The 22949-nt window shown below is 40.1% G+C and overlaps 3 protein-coding genes across 7 annotated transcripts; 1 reads left to right on the plus strand and 2 right to left on the minus strand.

Moving 5' to 3' along the window:
• Nucleotides 1-1839: 1839 nt before the first annotated feature.
• aspa (aspartoacylase) lies at nt 1840-9047 on the minus strand. Of its 2 annotated transcripts, none has more exons than XM_049016804.1 (6): nt 8573-9047; nt 5923-6118; nt 5498-5588; nt 4217-4324; nt 3402-3511; nt 1840-3185 (listed from the first exon to the last, which is right to left on the minus strand). In XM_049016804.1, the coding sequence occupies exons 1-6, from the start codon at nt 8803-8805 to the stop codon at nt 2988-2990; spliced, it is 936 nt and encodes a 311-aa protein (XP_048872761.1). In that variant the 5' UTR covers nt 8806-9047; the 3' UTR covers nt 1840-2987. The 2 variants fall into 2 exon arrangements, with proteins under 2 accessions (XP_048872761.1, XP_048872760.1); XM_049016803.1 differs by having other exon boundaries at nt 5498-5591; nt 8573-9044.
• A 2978-nt stretch (nt 9048-12025) lies between these two features.
• pho (phoenix) lies at nt 12026-18386 on the minus strand. Of its 4 annotated transcripts, none has more exons than XM_049016780.1 (6): nt 18279-18386; nt 17816-17938; nt 15547-15841; nt 15309-15403; nt 15048-15090; nt 12026-14970 (listed from the first exon to the last, which is right to left on the minus strand). In XM_049016780.1, exons 1-6 carry the CDS (start codon nt 18293-18295, stop codon nt 12367-12369), a joined length of 3177 nt encoding a protein of 1058 aa, XP_048872737.1. In that variant the 5' UTR covers nt 18296-18386; the 3' UTR covers nt 12026-12366. The 4 variants fall into 4 exon arrangements, with proteins under 4 accessions (XP_048872737.1, XP_048872735.1, XP_048872738.1 ...); XM_049016778.1 differs by having other exon boundaries at nt 15264-15403; XM_049016781.1 differs by lacking the exon at nt 18279-18386 and having other exon boundaries at nt 15264-15403; nt 15547-15810; nt 17816-18247.
• A 5-nt stretch (nt 18387-18391) lies between these two features.
• On the plus strand, nt 18392-22522 carry c6h11orf54 (chromosome 6 C11orf54 homolog). Its single transcript, XM_049016802.1, has 8 exons — nt 18392-18564; nt 19492-19590; nt 19687-19760; nt 20146-20247; nt 20490-20666; nt 20792-20941; nt 21083-21199; nt 21407-22522. Exons 1-8 carry the CDS (start codon nt 18498-18500, stop codon nt 21578-21580), a joined length of 960 nt encoding a protein of 319 aa, XP_048872759.1. The 5' UTR covers nt 18392-18497; the 3' UTR covers nt 21581-22522.
• Nucleotides 22523-22949: the final 427 nt, after the last annotated feature.

A 22949-nucleotide genomic window follows, 5' to 3' on the forward strand; every position in this document is an offset into this window, starting at 1 on the left:
CTTCTGATTCTGTAATAAAAAGGTCACTGGTTTAAGCCTTGGCAGAACAGTCACGAGTTCAGATTCATAGCTTGCTGTCATATACATCTGTGTGTCATGGAGAGCAAGATGACAGAGGCAAAAAGAAATTCCCTTGAGAGGTCAATAAAGGATCATTGTTATTGTTTATGCATTACATATAGGGTTATGTATATAATGCAGTATTATATCCTGATATTGTATCCTGAGACTGTAAGCAGGCCTTACAGTGTGCTTTGTCATTTTAGCAACCTAAACGGGAAAGTGATGAGGGTTTTAATCTAGAGTCCCAAAAACTGAAATCTTGGTTCCAAGGTTGAGTGGGAAAATTTGCATGAATGATAATTCTGTTGGTTATTATTCTGTGTATGTGCCCATTTTTGATGGGCTAATGTTAACCTAAAAACACAATTCAGGAGCTCTTGAGCTGGACATATATTCTCCACTGTGAAATCATTTTGATTGTTTGAAAAAAGTATCGGCTATAATGAGAAAATACAAAAACTTAATGGCACCCTTTAAAATTTAAGACATAGTTCAATTTACATAATAGGTGTAAAGACAAGAGGACAAGAGGATCACTTTAACTAGGCGTGTCAATGGATTCTTAGGGTTTTAGGTATGTTATTACTCAACTAGTTTAAGGAAATTGTGATTCATTTCCTTATGTGTGATGGGGCAGCTTTAGATAAGCCTTTGATATCTTCCTGTACTTTGCTGGATCTTGGCCCAGCACTGAAAGATCGTTTTCTGCAAAGCTTTTAGGCTGAGAGATTGATTATCTGCATCTATTTGAAGCCTGTCTAATTTGATTTTACACACCAAGAACAACAAACAGGTATTTTAATACATTAAATTAGATCTCAGTTGGAGGAAACTTGAAATAAAATCTATTCCATTGGATCATATGCGCATCGCATTGTCATTTCAGAATAAATTAATGCCAATTTTACGTTTAATTCTCAAGTCTGATGGAGGAAGAAGACATTTCGGTGCGTTTGTCAAATACATAACCATGGATTGACATCCTACTCCGATCAGATCTAAAAATACCTGTATATAATTAGAAACTTAGTATAAAGCATTATCAAAAGTAAAGCTGAGCACAAGTCAATATTTTCAAGCGATTGCTATGAAACCTTTTAGGTTAAATGATGGAAAAATTGTACTTGTAGTCTATGTATCTGTTTTAGGAATATCAGAAACTGAATTCAGTCATAACCCAGATAAAATGTTTGCAATTACAAAGCCATCTTTATATTGTAGTGAGCCTACAGTACATCCCTGAAATCACAGAGAACGAGGCAGGGTCACCCTGAGGCCCAACTCCAGCTCACTGTAACAAGGTGGGTCAGGGAGGTTTCGTCCTTCATCCCTTGCACAAACAAAGGGCATCCGAGGCTCTATATAAAGCTAAATTGTTTAAAGCATTCCATGGGGTCCCAAAGTTCCAATGTTTGCGTTTTCTGACATCTTTCTTAAGGTAACATTGCCTAAATGTATTCTTTTATATATATGAGACCGGAGATATGAAGCAAGCCCAAATAAGTAACTACACTTTACAAACAGTCGAAAAAACTGCAACCCGCGGTTACCAATGTTTGTAATCGACGAGTAAGGAAAGTGACTTACAATTAGACATTTATGATCCTTGCCTGCCATCAAGTGGCTACCTCTCAGAACAACATTGTATGTTGTGATACTTCAAAAATACGACGGGAATGTTGATATAAAAACTGACACTTAAACAGCACGATTATATTGTACAATGCATTGTCATTTCAGTTTTTTTTTTTTATTTGGAATAACCCAGTATAGCAATAACTTAAAATCAATTTTATTATAATTAGTCACATTGTTTAACAAACACACATGAAAATATGAAATGCATCATTTGTGATATCAGTTCCTAATGTTCATTAATTCAAGCAACATATTTCACAGCCAATAACAACCAACCAAAACTTCTTAATGTCAAAAGCAAAATGTGCGCATTATGTTGTACAGAACAAAATGTACTTAATTTTTTACTAAAATGATATTTAAACTGATCACAGTGGCACACCGTTTAACGTAATTCATTAAGCCACAGAAAACAAAAACATTTAGGAAGAATGTGAAGCAAGTTTGTACAAACAATGCAGATTAATCTACTACTATTTCAATAACTTGAAATAAATTACACCGATACTCTGAGGATACTGATTCTGATAAAAATGCTTTGTAAGACACGTCTTAGTGTTTTACATGGAGAATAAAAATAAAATATTTATGTATAAAACATGGGAGAATAAAATAAAATCCAACCTGGATTAAACATGAGAAAAAGCATGTTAGACACAAAATCTTAATAAAATAAATATGTAAATGTAAATGACATAATTGGTGTCAAGCCTAACGTAGCTCTATTCATTTACACATTAAAGAGGAAAAAAACATGCAAAATGGAAAATCAAGGTCAAATTATGTGAGATACACAAGCTGTAGAGACATAAATTCAACCTAATTATAATAATAAAGAGACAGATATCCTGAGAAGTGTCCATTACTGTACAGAGCCTACAGCTGCACTACTTAAGTACCATACCTATACAAAAACGTGTGGAGATGTGGTCATTCTATTAACATTGCTTTACAAGAGCAGTATAAACCTTTAAGAAAATATTCTGCTTCAATACCTAAACATCATAAAGTAGTATATATAGTATATCTCAAAGTTCCTCTCACAAGTGTCAAAAACATATGTAAAAATATTTATATTTCAAAATGAATATATTAAATGACTTGCATAGCTGTCATGACTTATCACTTAAAACAATTCAATGAGATTTTCACAGGCATTATTTCAGCGACATCATCGGTGTTAAATGTATGGTATCTATTCATTAAAGTACATGTATTCAACGAGTTAGATTCCATGTTGTTTATTAAGAGAGGTGAGCGTGTCTGTTGTGGAAAATGGGGACTATCTACATTTTGGTAACTTTGATCTGCCCGGCAGTTAATGTTCCCCTTTTGGTTATGACAAAGGCCTGCTGTTTTTCATAGTACGCTGCCTCATTTATAAATGTGGGGTACACCGTGTTACCACCTTTATACTCGACAGTTCTCCCATCAAACGTCAGGAACATAGGGTCACCAGGGTTCAGGGGCTCCCAGTCACAGTCCTGGGAAAGAGCCCAAACAGAACAGCTCTTTTGTGGATCCACAATGCATCGGATATGCATTCTCTAGTGTACACTGTGCATGTTCATATCAAGTAAACAGGAAATGCTTTTGCCGGGGTGGGGGGTAAATAGATCATTCAAAGGTTGCTATTAGGCACGTGTCCAAACAGGCAATGTCAAACTAGCTAATAGTCAACAAGAGCTGGATTGATGTACCTGCAAATTGGGATGCACCATGGCAGTAATGTTTCCGTTTGTGTCTCGGGGGTAATCCACTCTTTCTGTAACTTGATGCACATCCACCATGCAAGGAGGAAACACCATACCTTCAGTGGAAAGAAAAGCCGTCACCTTCAAACATTTGTTTTTCTTAATGAAAGACATCCCGGGCATCAGCCATTGTTTACTTGCAAGACTGTGATTAATGTATTGCTTATCTGCCCACAGCAACCTTAAAAGTCTTGCTTGGAAAACACAGTGCTGTGCTAGGGGAAGCCATTCGTCCATAACAACACAGTCCCCGCACCCGAGATTACAAACTCCGGGAGCCCCATCAACATGGAAACTGACCAATTTTCAACAAACATTCCATTCACTAACGGGGGGCTCCAGAGATTTAACAGCCGCCGAGTCAACCTTGGCGCCTAGTGCCTAATGTTTATGCGGAGGGGAGAAAAGCAGCCAGGAGGAAGGAAAAACAGCAGCACATGCAAGTCAGATCTCACTGGATTTCAAATTACATATGTGAAGATTTAAAACTGTTGAGGTGGACGGAATCATCATCATCACCATCATCATCATCATCATCATCGGGGAGTCAGATTGTAACATTATTATTTCTGTTTAACACAAACATGCAATCAGTGTCTGTGCATCTGACTTCAAAGTACACAGCACATTCTGTGTTTATTGTATATTTTTATTGGGAGTATTTATTTGTATGTGGCTTATCTTTTGAAGGTTGTCATGGATTATATATTACCTAAAAAGTGGTATGTTTATGCAGGATTAAGCTTGGGGGAAGCATTTACCTCCATTGAAAAGTTCGATGAAATCTAAAGCATGTCTCAGTATTAGCCTCATGGACTGAAAAATATTACTTCTTAGCACCCCTTGAGGCTGAGGGCCAACCTCAAGACCTGAGAGAAACAGAGAATGACAATGCACCATTTATAACATGCTTTGATAGCATTAAGGAAAAGAACTCAGTGAATGCCGTAAGTGACAGGGTGTGGTGTCAAAGCACAGTGGACAAAAACAATTACAAAATATATTTTTTTGAGTGATTAATTGTCATTGTTGACATACCACAGCACACAGTGAACAACGATGAAATGTGTTCTCTGCATTTAACCCATATGTGACAATGTGACATAGCAGGGAGCAGCTAATTCAGCACCTGGGGAGCAGTGCTTGGGGGCGGTACCTTCCTCAGGGTACCTCGGTGGTGGGGATTTGAACGTTCAATCTTTCAATTACAAGTGGGTTTCCCTAACCATTAAGCTACCACTGCCCAGAAATAGCAGTAGGTCATAAGGATATGCTACCTTTAGGCTATAGGCTATAAGCAGTGCCAGATGCAGGTTTTATATGTTTTCAAAATACAGGCGCATACCTTTTTTGCTATGATGTTCCAATGGAAACTGATATAAGGGCTGTGACTGAAACATCATTTTCCCTCCATACTACAGCCCCAGCATATGATAATTCAGAAAACAAATAAATGAATAATTGATAAGGCTTTACATTGATTGCTCCTTCATAATGCATTCATTATGCATTTGTAGAACAATGAGTGCACCTTCATATGCATTCATAGAACATTCATAAGCAGCATGTAAGTATACCTTATCCTAACATACCTTAACAGCTTTAAAATACATTAATAACAAATATCATATGATAATAACACATATTGTAATGGCATAATATATTAATATATTAATATAATATAATATAATAATAATATATTGTTCGATATTAATGCATATTAAAGCTGTTCAGGTATGTTAGATGTTATGGTATACTTACATGCTGCTTATGAATGTTCTATGAACGCATTATAAATGCAGTATGAAGGTGACTGAATGTCCTACAAATGCATTAAAAAGGCATTGTGAAAGTGCAGTTAAAGCGTTACTGAATAATTATTACAATGGTAACTAAAGACCAGAAGAATTACAGGAGTCTTAGGAGGTCTTTCAGTTCATAATCACAATGATTTTGAGACAGCAAGTCAGGTGTTTTCTATACAAGTTAAGTGAAATATTAAGACACTGGGTCAGAGTGCAGGTTCTAGATTCTGAACTTACCAATAGGGTGTTTGGCCACGGACCGTGAAGTAGAATATTGAAGAAAAGGGTGTTCATTCACCAGAACAGAGCAAGTCATGGGAGCTACGGCCTGCTAGATAGTGAAATACGCATTCAAAAAGAGGAAAAATACACATCCTGTTAACACCCTGTGGTAAGTGATTACTTTATTTAGCTTGTTTTGGTGGGAGGTATACACTGATACAGAAAAATACAAAGCTGTGTCAAATTGTAAGATAATTATTATAACAGTTTAATGGGAACTGGAAGACCTGTATATTTCAACATCGTTTTTGACAAGTGTTATACAGCACATTCAAATTAAATCACTTGCTCATATTTCCTTCATATTTCACTCATATTTCCTTTTTTAAAATCAGATACCCTCTGCTATGATTAGAACGTTGTTTATTTAAAGTTCTTACCTTGATATAATGCACCATTTGAAGATTAAAGTGGTCCTGAGAGCTCTCTAAAATGAGGGTACATCCCATGTTGGACGTGGTATTGTGAAGATCAAAAATAACATCGTAGGCATCTGAGCTACCCTTGGGGCCAAAGGTCTGATTGATTTCCAGAGCTCTCTTGATTTCATAGGGATGGTCATCTGCCTCTTGTTTGCTATGGGAAGTCCATCAAGATTCAGAAGGAAGAAGGGTTGTGAATGAGCTTCGAAACATCTGGAATTTTTGATAATGTTGATATATTGCACAGAACTGTAGAGCAGCCAATAAGAATTCAGTACGAAACATGCAGTTCAGCACACTGCAGTTCACCAGCATTAAATCAGTGTTTTACAGCAATATCTCAGATCCATATGCTCAAAAGTGCTCTTCACAGGCTATATGAGAGCATTTGGGCTGCTTTAATTCACATTCACCTTTGCTGCTTAGTGGACATCAATTTATGCTTTTGTGCGCAAATTAAATACAGCTGTGGCTGTTTCATTCATTTCCTGCATAAGGAAACTGAAATGGAAAAGGAGCCGTGCATTGGTGGACAGAATTCATCTCTCAGAATACAAGAGCAATTATTGAGATGAATGTTCTGGGTTCAAATGCATATTCATGTCCAGATTGAAAGGACACAATACCTGTCACACCCGGCTCGTCCGATCCTCGTGTGTGTCATGCCCCCCTGATTATCCACGTGTGCTTCCCTAATCATGCCCAGCTGTATCCTGTTATTTCGCCCTGTCTTGTCTATATCAGTCCACGTCTTGCCCTGCTGGTTGTCCGTCATTGATGTTATCTGGTGTTACTAACGTTGTGGTGTTCTGTCCTGCTCTGCCCGTAGCCGTCTTCCCCTTAATAAATCCCCAGTTTTCCCCGTACTTCGCCTGTCTGCCTCATCCTTCCCTGCCTCCTACTCGCCAGCCTGCCTGTCCTTGCCCGCAAAACCTGACGATACCCTAATACATTTCCATATTGTTACAAGCATTAAAACAATTCTACTTCCCCACAATTACAGGAGGAACTAGCAAGCCATTCAATTTAACAGTAAATGTTCAATAAATGTTGCATCCAGCCGCAAAACAAGTATTACATTCACCAAAGGGTCCAGGATTTTATTTTTTTTTTAAACTCCATCTACATGGTAATCCATCTACATATATTCGTACATAATACACGTCTTATTTATCCTGTGTTTTTGTTTGCATGGCTCAGGGAGCTGTAAACAATCTCATTGTATAATTGTGTTAAATGACAAAGAATAGCATCTTGAATCTAGGGTCATTTATGTTATGTAACAATGTTACTTAATTGAAAACATGTATAAGAAAACTTATTTTGGTTTTGAAATATAAACATGGTCTTTGGATTGATGCATTAACACTGGAGAATGTTTTGCGATCTTCGGTTTTGGTGAAACTGTTCTAGAAAAGAATTAGGATTTAGCAAAATAGTTTTGCATGGCTGTCCACACAACAATACATCAAGACAAAAACATCTTTTGTTCTAAAATATAATTTTAAAAGTTTAAAACGACATTTTTCATCCCAGCTTAAATGTATTAAGCAGATTTAATTACACAATTCGTTGCTCAATGACTCAAAAGCAGCCGTCCTTAACAACTTTCTACACCGTATTAGCAGAGGCGATTCCAGGTACTTTGGGGTCCCTAGTCAAAAAAACCTCCATGTGACCCTCCAACTCCCCCTCCCCTGGCATGGTAAAATTATTGTATTTATTTTACTGTGAAGTGTAAATTTATAATAACAACAAAGATAATTTCATGAACATAAGACCTTTGTTTTCACTTTTTGTGAAAAACAGAATACACAAATAAAGCAGAAGTGTTGTTGCAATGTAACATATAATAGGCCGCCCTCGGGGGGCCCCCTCCCAGCTCGGGGCCGCAAGCCATTACCGTCCTGCCTGTCCTGTCGCTGCGTGTCAGTTCCTGTCAAAAAATCTGCCACGTCATGTTTTGTGTATAAATGTTTTAGCGAAATGAGTGGGTATGAGTAATTATATTGCACGTCTTTATAATGCTACGTGATGGGGGATTCCGGATTCAGATTATGGATAAACAGACAGCACTAGGATCAGTTTCGACCGTCGAAATGCCAAGCGCGAGGTCACTCGCAGCTCCTGGCAGAGCAGCGTTCCAGCGGCTCCCATTGGCGAGGGATCCTCGGATTGGACACGTGACCCAGAGAGACATTCAGCCCGGCTTCAGTCCGAAGGGTCACCTACCTTTTGTGCGCCTGTACTGCCACCTAAAGCGAAGCGTTTCAGATCGGGACAAAGTACTTCTTAATAAGAGTAGCCTTTATAGGTTGTGATAACGAAAAACAAAGTTCGTAACTGCGCTGTCACCTTCTTCTGTTATCTGTCAATCAAATGTTCTTCGTCGCACTTCCCGAGGTGTATTTAAAAAATACTTAAGATCCCAAATAAAATGTGTCAGGAAAAACTATATATCTATAACATACGCCAATATTCCACATAACATTTAATCTAAACGACATTCTAAAATACAAATCAACTACTATACATTTTTTTGTATATTTGTTCCAAGTAAAAATTCTTCCTAAGTATGACACTGAACCGCTCCATTAGATGAGAATACCTGAGGTTTTCTGGCGTGAAAGCCCGGTTCAGATCGGTGTCGATGTATCTGGTGCATTTCTCCACTGCCCGGGGGTTTGTTATGAAGGGCTGCACCTCCACTCCGCTCCTCCGGATCTCCGCTCGGTTCTTCAGCCAGAGATTGACGAGCGTGACGCCTGACATCTCATTGCCATGTGTGCCCCCGAATATCGCAACTTTCTTAACTTCCGGCAGACTAACTTCACAGCTCATCGCGCCGTTCGCCAAACGACAACAGCTGGGACGAAAATCTGAGCCGGTAAACTTGTGGGAGTCGCGGACACCGGTCCGGTTGGGAGTGAATTTACACGGCAGTAAGGCGTAACTTAGCGAATCCCGTGCTTTAAACACACGGTGCCCTGCATTATACTTTTGTGGGCTGGCTTTTAAGGTCCTCCTCCTGTTCAGTTTTCAAAGAAGCCCGTCCCGATAAAGTGTTCTGGCAGGTTTGTTAACACTTGTTCCAGGGACTTCCTTTCTGCCTACGTTGTAGTTTAATGCAAATCAAGTTTTGGGCAACAGGTTATATAAATATATTCCCAAACACTGTACTCAGTAGTGTAGCGTGTATTTTTGAATGTAAACTATTTGCCAGCTACCCGAGAATACCCTAAAATCAGTTAATGCGTGTAATAGTTGCCGTATACTGCAGAGATGGCATTATTAAACTCCTGACGGACATCAGTTTGTCGGTCATTTTTAAACTAATTTTTAAAACAATATCTGGTTAGCATAGTTTTTTTATTTGTGTTACTTTTGGATACTTTTTTGTTACACCGTCATACACGGTGGGCAATTCTAAGATACCAGTTAATCAATCACACACCTTTATACCGTGGGAGGGAAGGCTAGGAGAACATGCTAACTTCACACACACGCACACACATGCACATGCAGAGCGTATGTGGAATTTCATCCCCAACCCTGGAGGTGTGAGGCAGCAGAATGTTCCCCTAAGCCACCAGGACACCCTAGTATGGCTGATTACATCAAAAATAAACCAATCGAAAGCAGAACCAAAACACAACCCATACAGACTCCTTCCGCTCCAGAATCTATCTTCAAATTCTTTTAAAAACAGCCCAGTCTGTAAAATATGTAATCCATTATATCAGTTGTTAATGAATGTTGACTTTGCTATATAAAAATATAAAGCAATTCGTAAAGCACACAATGAAATACACCATGTTAAAGAACAGAGTCTTTGGTCATGCAAGGCCAGGGGACTGCAGGTTTTGAAGGAATCTCAAATGCTATCTTAAAGCAACTCTATTCCCAGAAGCCTGTGCATATCCACATTATGAGACTTGTATTCTTCTACACCATTTAATTATGAGTACTTTTTTTCTTTTGGGAAGTACATGGGCAACTAAACATTAAACCCATGGAATGGGTTATAGTAAAAACCAACAGACATACAACCTTCAAGGGACTGAATCTGATGTTTTTGAGTCCAGCTTACAGGTGAAAAACAACACGAGGTCACTTTCTATAAAAAGCTTCCTTCTAATCTAGTATATCGAGGTCAAAGGTAAATCACACTCAGCACTTAAGCCACTGATTGAAAGAACTATTTTTGAAGATTAAACAACTTGTCTTCTCTCATTGCAAGGTTGGTAATGAGTAATCTGTACCGCAGTGCACACCAAGAGCTCTTCAACTTTAGATTTTTTAAAGTCAACAGTTGACACGAAAGTCGAGTTGATGTGAACTAATCACTGATAATGTCACTAATTAAACCACTGGAAAAAGGAAAGCTTTGCAACAAGCGGCAATCTGTGGATGTGAAACTTATTACATATGCTGACAACAGCGTACTAAAAAAAAGTGTACTAAAGTGTACTTCAGAGACGTCCACCTTTTCTAAAAAAAGTATACTATTAATGTGAACATTTTAATTACACTTTAGAGTGTACTAAGTACACAATTTTAACTTATTTGAACTAATGTGTGTCTAAGAAGATTGTGACTATCAATGGTGACCAGATTTTTCCCCCCTTAGAGTATTATATTGAAGCCTTAAAGACTGCTTAAGAAGCCTTAAAAACTTATGCTTCTTACAGAGCTTTTCTCCACTCTTCTGTTATTCGAAGATAATGTATATCCTACATAAATCACTATACATAGATAATTTGGCAAACATTTTATTTGTAGGTAGTGTATTGATGCATAAATAAATTTGAATGAATGTGCAAAAAAAAAAACGGTATATGGAACAGAATAAAAGAATGAGGAAAAATTTGTATTATGCAAACATGGCATGAATTTTAAGACCCATCCCATGAACACAATTAGAGAGGAAGGTTTCCACGTCCTCCCTATTATTAAAAATAAACAGGAATGGGTCATTCCTCTTGTCACTTTGACCCTCCAGGACCTCCCTGAGTGCTTCCTGCTGATCCTCAGCCTCCACTTCAGAACAGCAGGTTCTGTCACCTCTCCATGGAAGAGGGAGTAATTCTTGTGAATCCAGCACACAGCACTGCAGAGGTCCATCATGATGCGTGACTCCTATGACATTGGAAGTGAATATCAGGGATCGAATAAGTTAATCAGGTGTAGCTGTAGGGTAGTCAACAGGAAAACCACCTGAGAAAAATGGACACACACACACACCACTATTACACTTTGTAGAGTATTTACAGCTTGCCCACCAGGCCTGAGAACACTTTACTTGATGGGGCACAAATAATATAGTATTACACTATGACTTTTCTATAATCCAAAAATTAAGTCTTAGTTACATGCTGATCTCATGCTAATTCATCATTAATGTATCGTGATGCATGTTTTACCATATTTAATATATTTGTTACTAAATGTTCTGTAAACCTGTATGAACTATGAAGGAAATACTGAAGGAACAAATCATGAATTACTCAAGTTAAATGCTGATTTCATGTTTGTTCATAATTATCAAATCATGATGCATCTTTCATTCCATGCAGTTACTATATTTGTTACTATATTTGTTACTATTGAAGGAACTACCAAGGAACTACTGAAGCAACAATAACACAAGTGAAAATCGGATCTCAGGTTTTTTCATTAATGAATCATGACACATCTTTCATTTCAAGTGGCAACTATATTTGTTCATGACTTGCACTTCAGCAGGAACTGAGTTATTACTAAGTATTTGCACCCCATTAAGTAAAGTGTTACCGACATATAAAACTCCATATAAAACCACGTCCCACTCTCGCCAGTGTGGGGAAGCAATAAAAAAAAGCCAATAGGGTGTTGGGTTACATCTCTAGGTGTATGGAGTTGAAGTCAAGTGAGGTGATGCTACAATTATATAATTCCAATATACAATTATATAATATGAACATGGCAACTTCATGTGGTTAAAAGGTACTGTTACGATCGCTGGTAATTCGGGTGATCGCACGCGCAGGCAAGCGCGCAGGAAGCAGGCAAGCAGGTGAAGTACGGGGAAACTGGGGATTTATTAAGGAATCAGGACAGAGCACTAGCACGGACATCGACCAACATCAATGACGGACAAAGAACTAAGGCAAGACCTGGGCTGAAATAGGCAAGACAACAGGATACAGCTGGGTACAATCAGGGAGGCACACGTGGATAACCAGGGGGTGTGGCACACACGAGGATCGTACGAGCCAGGCATGACAGGTACACTCTCAATCTGGTCATCAAAGGTTTAATAATTCACATGCTGCATATTTACATACAAGTTACTTTAAATACACACTAGGCCACACTGTGGTGCTATTAAAGTTACATTTAAAAAACGATTATTAAAATAACTCATGTTGAATCTTGTCTTTGCCTGTTACCTTTTTTTGAATGTAAATAATTCCAAATCAATGTCTGGTGAATGTAGCTGCCAGTTTGTTGCAAATGTTGAAGTCTTCTGATGGCAAACAACCTCTGTTTAGATGGGCTCTGTTTTACCATCGGCAGAGATCCATGGCCTTCTTTGTCACACGATGAGCGGCCTCGAATTTTACACTGTGACACCTTACTACCTTCCTGTATAGCATTCACTCCAGAACTGACCTCCTGTATATCTGTTGTTTTGCCATGACAGTCTCTGTCTGTGTCCATTCCCGCCAATTTACTCACAACAGAATCATAATTAGACACTAATTTCTCTTTTTTTTCATGGCTTTTGCCAGCCTTAGTTTCTCTGGGTGTTAATCCGGGGGATACTCGCAAACCAGTAACACATGTTTTGAGATTTACTGTGGATAAGGAGATTTCCCTTGTTGTTTTTGTACGGCCACTGTTATCAGAATCTCTTTCTTTTTTATGCTTTTTCTTACTGGGCTGATGTACACTGTTATGGTGCTCAGGATCAGTCATACTCCTTTCCCCCTGAGACTCAAATTCCATGGACCGATCTACAGCAATGTTCCATCTCTCTCCATTTTTTCCCCCAAGAAAAGAGTCAGAGTAGTTTGCTATGAAATTTCCTCCAAGCTCATCACTCTCTTCTGCACCCCAAGGCTTCCGCCTTTTCTTCTCCTTCTTCACCACATCATTAGAGCAGGACAAAGGGCACATCTCAGCTGGTTCTGTGTACCTTTCCCTATCAGAGCCCTTATGCATAGGTGAATTCAGAGCTGACAAACACTCTTGGGACCCAGATATACTGAACTGCTCCTCTTTCTCACCTCTCTTTCTCTTCTTCTTCTTCTTCCTCCTCCTCCTCCTCTCTTCCAAGTCACGACAGGCCACATCAAAGTCAGTGTTGTCTTTTGGCTCTGGAGGATAAGACCCTACATCAGATATTTGGTCTGCACTTGTTTCAGAAATGACCCGTTTGTTCTTAGTCTGGTTGCAGCTACAACTACTAGATTGAGATTGTGACTTAGCCACAGGTGCAGAATCTCTTCCCTCTTCACTTAATCCATCCTGCAGATCCAAGATCTTTGTGTGCAGAGACACATTTTCTGTGGTATACGTATCCTCCATATTCAAGTCTTTTTCACATGTTGTCTCTAGTCTTTGTCTCTCTGATTTGGATGACTTCCACATAGAGAACTCTTCTTCCCCTTTTCCACAAGCTGTCTCTGCAGATGGCTTCTTAGATTGGCTGTCTGTTGTACTTTGAGCATAGACATCCTGCGTTCTCTCTTCCTCTACACATCTTTCCTCACCATGCACCAATCTTTGCCCATAATTACTATCTAACAGTTCTTCAAACCCTTCATTCTCAAGCTCAATGTTCTGAGAGTCTGCACCTTTCTCCCTCAAGTCACTTACATCATCGAGGTTCAGAATGACTTCCTGGGATACCTGTAGCTTTTTTCTGATTGCCTTGTTCAATTCATACTTACATCCTGATGAACCTTCAAATATTTTTTGAGACGTCTTGTAAATTGGCTTCTCCAGAGTATTTTCACATGGCACATGTTCAGCATAGTCTTGCTCATCCTGCACATTTACTGCTGTAGTAGATATCATCTCATGGACATCGTCATATGAAGTGAAAGGGGCTTCATCCTCAACTACAACTTCCGGATTGGCTAATGCCTCTTCACCCTTCCTTATGCCTTCTTTAGTGAGCGACAAAGACATCCTGTGCTCAGGAAGACGTGCTTGCTCCACAGATTCTTTCTCTGTTTGTTCTATCACTTTTTCCTTACTTGCATCCAAAGTTCGCTCCTGCAAACTCTCTTTTCCTCTTTCTGTTTTTCTCTTGATTGAGATGTCCCCTAGTTCCCAGAGTTCCTGCAACCCCGTATCTGGAATAGCATCTTCTGTCACTCCGTCCAGGCTTCCCTGCTCACAAATTTTAGTTGGAGTGCCTGTATTTGAAATCCCAGCTGCACGATTTTCAACTGGCAAAAAGAAACACGGATTTTCAGTCCTGTTTGTCATCTGCTTCTCTAGCTGTATCACATCAGGGCTCTGTTGAAGTTCACAGCGTGGCATCTCCTCACTGTTTCCTGCTGTTTCTGCATCCAAAAGACTTGATCTGCGAATAACTGCTGCTGTAGATGTTTTCTTTTTTACAGTGTGGATACTCCTCTGTGTTCTAGTTGGGTTCCTAGGCTTAACAGCCCCTTGAGGGTCCAAAACATCGGTCACAGTACATTCCTCGTCCTCCTCTTGTGGTGAGGTGTCAGAAGACAGATCAGTGGTGTCACTGTCATATTCCTGTTCTTTGGAAATACCAGAGTTGTCTAAATCATTATCCTCAACGTCTGTATTACATGTACTTGAAGACCTTCTGACCCGAGAACTGGTCTGAACTTTTGGTACATGGATACTTTTTTTTTGTTTTGAGGAGGCTTTTCTTCCGTCTTTCACTGAATCCTGCCCAGCATGACTAGAAAACTTCTCAGTCCATGTGTTGTGTCCCCTGAATCTACCATGAAATTTTAAAATAAAATCTTTCTGCGCCTGAAAAAGATAAATGCATTCCTTAATTAATGGGGCACATACCAGACCATGGTCTCTCATTTTAAATCACCACTCACCACTATTTTAATGTCATCACTGGCTTGGCTGTCCTCAGCTTGTCTGAAACGAAATTCATAGCCAGATTTTATTGTGTACCAAGGCATTAAATTTTTGTTCTATAATACAGCATCAAGTGTTTTTTTGTGTTTGCCCCTCCAATACTCTGCTGTCACATATACATTCTAATTGTTATCGAGTCAGATGATTCCTCCCACATAAGTGACCCGACTCACTCTGGATTTGAGAAAGGAAGCAGCTCTCCATCCTCATCTACGAACCTTCGTCTGAGTGACAAAAATCTTGAAGGCCAGCCCTTTTCTGACTTGTCTTTTACGTTCTTCATGTAGGTAAAAAAACCACCAATGGCTCCATGCTGTAGAATATTTTGAAAATACATGAAATGAAATACAAATGTTAGAAATAAATTATGCAAATTTTAATACAAAACTGATTTATGAAATCTTGAGTTATAACTGAAACCCAGAGAAGACACCAGGGCGGCGCTGTACAATATACCTCAAACAATAGGACCTTGCGTCGGGGCAGGTGTTCACTTTTATTATTCTTTTTTGCAAGAAACGGAAATGCAGGCCCATTCCGATCATATTTCTTTTGTGTCTCCTGGCTGGGCTTGTAGCTTTGAAATTTTAAGAGGCTTTTCCATGACCCCTGTGGACAGTCTTCCCCTTCACTATCGGTGTCAGACTCAGAAGCAGTGCTTGGGAGCTGCAGTCGCTGGGGCCGCTCTCTTCTCTCAGTCCGTAATGGTAGTGCCACAGGCTGAGTTTGAAACAGGTCATCACCAGAATCACTGAAATTCAGATTAAAAAGGTCCACTATTTTTTTATCTCTCAATTAATAGTTAGTTAAAATATCCAACTACAACAGTGGTAAATATAACATAATGTATATAACATTATGTATATCATCTGAGCCCTCTAGTCACTGCCCCCTCCCCCACATTATCACCACTTCACACACCCACCACATACTCTGCATATCGTCTCTCACCTCTAGCCACTACCCCCAATACACAGACAACTCTGCCGCGACTTGTATCTCACTAAAAACAAGGTAAGGTGTGAACTCAGAAGGATCAAGGCAAGGAAGGCGACAGGTCCAGATGGTATTAGCTCAGGAGTTCTCAAGTCCTGTGCAGATCAATTGCATGGGATAGTTGAGCATATCTTTAATGGAAAACATCTTGTGTGATACCAGTACTGAAGATGCCGCAGCCTAAAGACCTCAACAGCTACAGGCCGGTGGCACTGACATCTCATTTGATGAAGACCCTGGAGCGGTTGGTCCTGGTCCAACTTCGACCACTAGTGAGCCCTTCACTGGACCCACCTCAGTTTGCCTACCAGTCTGGCATTGGGGTAAATGATGCTATTATTCATCTCCTACACAGATCCCTCTCTCACCTGGAAAAGCCTGGGAGCACTGTGAGAATCATGTTTTTTGATTTCTCCAGTGCCTTCAACGCCATCATACCCACAAGACTGAGGAACACGTTACTGTACACAGGAGTGGGCCCCCACCTCACCACCTGGATTCTGGACTATCTAACGAACTGATCGCAATGAGTGAAGATACAGGACTGTGTGTCTGACACAGTCGTGTGCAGTACAGGGGCCCCACAAGGAACAGTCCTGGCCCCATTTCTCTTCACCATATACACTGCGGACTTCTCACACAACTTGACCAACTGTTTTCTGCAAAAATTGTGGAATGGTGCCAACTGAACAACCTCCAGATTAACGCTGGAAAGACCAAAGAACTGGTAGTGTATTTTCGTAGGCACAAACATCCTCCATCCACACCAATGAACATCCAGGGGATGGATTTCAGACTGTTGACTCCTATAAGTATCTGGGTGTTCATCTGAACAATAAACTGGATTGGACCCACAATACAAATGCTATTTACAGTAAAGGTCAGAGCAGGTTGTATCTGCTATGCAGACTGAGGTTCTGTGGAGTACAGAGACCACTCCTGAAGACCTTTTATGATTCTGTGGTGGCAGCAGTCATCTTCTATGGTGTGGTCTGTTAGGGCAGCATCAACTCTACTGGGGAAATGAAAAAACTGAATAGGCTGATTAAAAAAGCCAGCTCTGTCTTGGGAGGTCCCCTTGACTCAGGGGAGGTGGTGAGCGACAGGAGAACATTGGCTAAGCTACATTCCCTGTTGGAGGACATCTCCCACCCATTACAGGACACACTGTCAGTACTGAGCAGTGACAGACTGCTGCATCCAAGGTGTGTCACAGAGAGATACCGCAGGTCTTTTCTTCCATCTCTCATTAGACTTTACAACAAACAATAAGCACATACATAATCCCATGCTCATATACTCCCACATATATATTGTTTTTATTCCTGCTAACAACATGTGTGTATATATATAAATATTTATTTATCAAATCAACATAACCTACATTACATTTATACTTTATTTTCAGCATATTGTACAGTTCTTGATCGCACTGTATTTTTTATTTTCTATTATTTGATATTACTGCTACTGCTTAAGGACTTTCTGCATTCTGTTTATTTCTGTTGCACTGTCCACTTTGCTGCTGTAAAATGCAAATTTCCTGCCGGTGGGACTAATAAAGGCTATCTTTAGTCACAGCAGTGCAGCTTTATACTGCAAATACATGCTTACACCTGATTATATTAACCGCAGCAATTCAAATCTGTGATAATAAAGGAACGGGATTCATCTTCGATTCGAACTTTACATGACCCTCCATGTACGTTTTACAAGGCGGCTTCCTTACCCATCTCGCAGAATTGCCCCCTGCGGAGCGAGTATAGCGTCGGCGCTCCTTCCTGAATGGGCCGGAAGCTCAAGCCGCAGCCGGGTGTCGGGTGGATCAGCTTCGTAAGTTAACTCTGTGTCGCTGCCCATCCCAGTCCGGGTCGATGATGGAAACAAAATCACCTAATGTGTTACCGACAGCGTACTGATTGTTTCACTTTACACATATAGTCTTGGATTCGGATCCATCTTAGTACATTAAAAATCTAGTTACACCTCTAACAGAATACAACGCAACAAAATGGAATACATCTACTGTCATAAACCAGTATAATCTCGCACCAACAAATTCTCGCGATATTTGTGTAAATATTTTGAATTGTTTCGAATGTTTCACTGCCTCCTATACTATAACTATTTTAAGTAATCTTAAGTCTAATTTCAGAGCAAACAATTAATAGAATAATAAGGGGTACAGTTACCAAAACGGCGAGAACATTCTCCTTTCTTTTAAGCTGTTTACACAAACAACAGCCACGGGAACTCCAAATTACCGCTTTCTCACATAAAAGCCATTGGTGATGCAGATTCCTCACGTGTTGTGTGACGTATGACGTTACGTCACTTCTGCACTGACCTCGACAAGTGGGTAGCTTGTGTTGTCACTTGTCCCTGTGGTACCGGGAGGTCCATCTTGCGCAATGGCAGCCCGGAATAAAACCGAGAAAGTCCAGTTGCATGTCCCAAAGTTGGAAGAGCTGTGTGAAGGTACGAATGGGTATGAAAACACCCGGATTCCTATAGACTGTTTTCTGTGCAAGTTATCAGCTACTGTGTGGTTTAGTTTGAATACTTTGGAATGTAGGTGTAGAAGATAGGGACAGTAATATAATGGTATAATCAGGGATCGTCAACCTGTCCGTACAGGAACAAACGTGTCCATGTTTAAATATCATTTAAAATATCACGTCCGTAGAAAAACAATATGTTCGACATGTCTGAGAGAATTGGCCATGGCGTTGACCCATGATTACATGATAATATGGGAAGCGTATTGAAATTCTGTAAAATGTAATTTGTGCAACGCTGGGGAGCGGGCAGAATTATCAGCAGAGATCAGTGTGCTTTTCGAAGTATTGTAAAACACGAAGCACGTATTTATAGATTCCGGAGTTCTTTACACACCGTTGCACGTATTTATAGATTCCGAACCACGTATTTATAGATTCCGGAGTTCTTTACACACCGTATATTCACAATACCTCCATCCATTTTCCAAACCGCTTATCCTACTGGGTTGCGGGGGGTCCGGAGCTTATCCCGGAAGCAGTGGGCACGAGGCAGGGAACAACCCAGGATGGGGGGTCAGCCCATCGCAAGAAACACTCACACACCATTCACTCACACATGCACACCTACGGGCAATTCAGCAACTCCAATTAGCCTCAGCATGTTTTAGCATAAACATGCAAACTCCACACACATGTAACCCAGGCGGAGACTCGAACCCGGGTCCCAGAGGTGTGAGTGGTAATGCACCACCATGTCGCCCCGGTTCGATAAAAATGACACTGAAAATGTTGGGCTATTTTTTTAAATCACTGTTGAAGCACGATTATCCGTATAGCTACACGAGTACTACTGTGTCAGAGTAGTTCGGGTAACTGAACATGTTAAAATTTAATTCCCGTTCAGTGCTACAGAATGGACTAAAAAACAACTTTGCTGACGCCAAAGTTACTGTGGTGGAATGCCCAGACCTCTCCCAGGACCCATTTAATTTTCCTGCTAAGGGTAAATTTATTTGATTATTCTTATTACTTTTACTATTATAATAAATGTTTGAAAAGGTTATTTTCTCTTGGAAATGTGTTTATTGCATTTGAACAGGACTATGCGGTAGCCCGCGGATAGCGGATGTTGGAGGTGTCCCTTACTTGATTCCTCTAGTGCAACTGGACAAGGTTAGAGATCAGATAAGCAACTATCTACAATGTATGAAATTGTGTGCATTTTCCTTGGTTAATCAGTATCGAGAATATATGGGTTTAGATTACCCGTGTTTATCATTTACAAAGCGTGAGAAAAAAGTAACTCACTGTTTAAAATTAAATGCGATTTCAGTTTAGTAAGGGGAGGAGCTAGTCTCGGTACTTTGAATTAAGATATTTGTTAGTCTGCGTGGTGTTGGTTCTTTTATTTTTGTTAACGATGATAATTGCTGTTTTTATGTGATTTCATACGTCAGTTAATTGTCACAGGAAGCTACGTTCAGCAGCCCCATTCGCTTTTTACAGTTAAAGCACGAATGAATGAAATGGCACAACACCGATCTGTTTGAGTTTACAGGTGTACGACATGAACTCAATCGCTAAGGCACTCGAGCTGCCAGGGGCGTTCATACTAGGTGCGGGTGCGGTTTCTTCAAAGAGCGTGGGCATGAATGCTGAAGTAAGTTATCCTGCTGCTAGTAACGTGTAATAACCTGTATCTACAGCACTTTTGTGATTCGTGTGAGGTTAAGAGGGTTATGTCTCGGTGCCTGTGACTAGAATGTCACTGGTGTGAAATCTCTGATCAGCAGATTAGTTCTTTCATCATCATAATGCAAAAATGAAAAACAGTTACATATGCGCAACTCTCACTGTGTAACACTTATTGTGTGTTTTAACTTTAATTTAACTGTATCACAGCTGATGCCCCTGGTTGTCACCGAAAGTGAGGGGAAGTTGGCAGTGAACGGCAGCTATTTAGCGTCTATTAACCTGGCAGACGGTAAATGCCTGCAGGAGAAGTACAGCGATAAGTGCGGAGACTGTGATTTCGGACTTCTGGGCAACCTCTATGCATGTGAGGGTAAACCGGGAAAGGTGAGGAGCAACGGGGTCACATTGGGGCAGCAGGTGGGGGGGCGATAGCGACGTTGAAGGGAGTGGGCCGCCTGCTCTATGTTAGATTGTAGGAATTTAAATGGAGTTCACTTAACGCGTCACAGGTTTTGGAGGTGAAGGCTAGCAGGAGAACAGGAGAGCACAGTCTCGTCACATGTTTGAGGAAGACTTTGGAGAACCACTACAGTGATAAAAGCCTGGCATTGGGAGGAACCTTCATCATCCAGAAAGGCAAAGCTAAGATCCATATTATGGTAAATTAACATATTTGTGGCCCGGTCACTTATTTGTAGCTTCATGAAAGAATATCATAAGGGTTTTGTTTTCTGCATGATTATTATGTTTGTATTTGTATTTTTCATTCTCTCCCATCCTCCTGATTCCCTCGTCCGAAGCCTCGGGAATTCTCCTCTTGTCCCCTCAATAGTAATGAAGATGTCAACAACTGGCTTAAACACTTCACTGTGACTGCCCCACTCGTCTGCCAGTCTGTGTTGGTGTCCAGAGACCCTGTGAGTACCTGGGCACTGTTTCCTGCCTGCTCGTCCATCCACTTGTAGATATTCATGTCCAGATTGGCAAGAAATGCTGGAATTGTGGGGATTCCAATATACCCGGAAATGCTGAGTAACAGAAATTCTTTAGTAAATGTTTTGGAAATGAATGATCGAGAGTGATGTACATTTCAGATTCCTGTGTTTTTCCTCCTGCTTCTTCAGGACTTGGACTTGCGTGTGGAGCACACTCACTGCTTCAGTCACCATGGAGAAGGTGGGCACTACTATATAGACACCACGCCTGATATCGTGGAGTACGTGGGTTACTTCCTCCTAGCTGAGTTCGTCTATCGCATCGATCGGCCAGGGATGACTCACAAAATTGGACGGGACTGAAAATAAACAGAAAGATCTTTATAGAAAGTCACATTCTCTCTTTTATAGATAAGCGTTATTTAGAAATTATTCAAAATTACTGGAGCTCCCTCTAATGGTCAGTGTGAAATAGTTTCACTGCTTTTCCAGTGATCATTTCTGAACATAGATGAGAAATCCTTCTTAATGTTTCTAAATCAGCTTATACCTTTGTGAGCTTTCAAGGCACATGCATATCCTTTTTCCGTGGGTCCTTGACTATTTTCATATGAAGTATAATAGCTTTGTCCTATTCCTCTCTCCAGTGCATCACACTTACATTCTCTTTTTTTCCTTCTGCTTTGCGATTGTTTTGTAGTGTTAAATGTTCCTCCTTTTGTAGTTTCTTGTTTGAGAAATGCAATTCACCATGGTTTCTGCTGATGTGAAGCATGGTGTCACATTATTGTCAATTATATCCAAATCTGATCTGAACTTCTTAGTAGATGTTCAAGAAGGTTTTGATGATATTGCCAGATCCAGCTTGCATTCTTTTAATATCATGGACTCTGTTCCTTGAATTTTCACATTTGAACTTCAAGCTCTTGTAAACTATTCCCTAGAAAATCAAGACTATGTTACATTATTTACATATGCAAAAATTTATTAACAAAGATCGATCGCTCAGTCTTCCTCTTTGCCTCAGCAGCCATTGGTGCAGGTTTGTGTTCTGCGGGAATGACTTGTCATGTGATATGTCAGGAAGAAGTGGTTTGATGGTGCAAAGTCATGACTGAAACCTTTTCCTGTTTCATTCCCTTTTCAACATTTTGAATAGGCCTTTTTCCAAATCCAGTTTTAATGATCGTTGTCCCAGATATATTTGGATATTAATTTGTATTTTTTTTGCCTCAGTATCTAAGGAAAATGTTTCATTCTTCCATTTGGAAAAAATAAATGTACAAGAGTACAAGCACAAATGGATTATATGTGTGGAAGTCGTTGTGTGTTTCTTTCAAACCCCACTTTCATTTTTCCCCCTGCTCACATTGTAAATCTCATGTGTGAATATTTGCACAAGCACATAAAATTTTCTGAGGGGATCTCCTCGTTCGGTTGGCAAAATTTACCCTAAGCCCCCTTCCCTCACCCCCACCTCCGCCCCGTTCGTCACCTGCCCCTCAAAAGGGCTGTGCACAGCACTAATGTACATAATAGATGGCCAGTGATATGAAATTTCAGGAAATGTAAATCAAGCAACCTCACTTTCTACAGGAAGGCAGGAATTGCTGCATGACCTTGACTGATTTTTTCACTGCCTGTCAAATTGACTCCAAATTAAAGGTCAGGGCATGGAAGAAAACATTCTTGAGGAAAATGCTCTGTTTTCTTGCTATTTCGATTTGCCAGA

This window comes from Brienomyrus brachyistius, chromosome 6 (assembly GCF_023856365.1).
Source record: "Brienomyrus brachyistius isolate T26 chromosome 6, BBRACH_0.4, whole genome shotgun sequence".
In the NCBI taxonomy this organism is placed as follows: Eukaryota; Metazoa; Chordata; class Actinopteri; order Osteoglossiformes; family Mormyridae; genus Brienomyrus; species Brienomyrus brachyistius.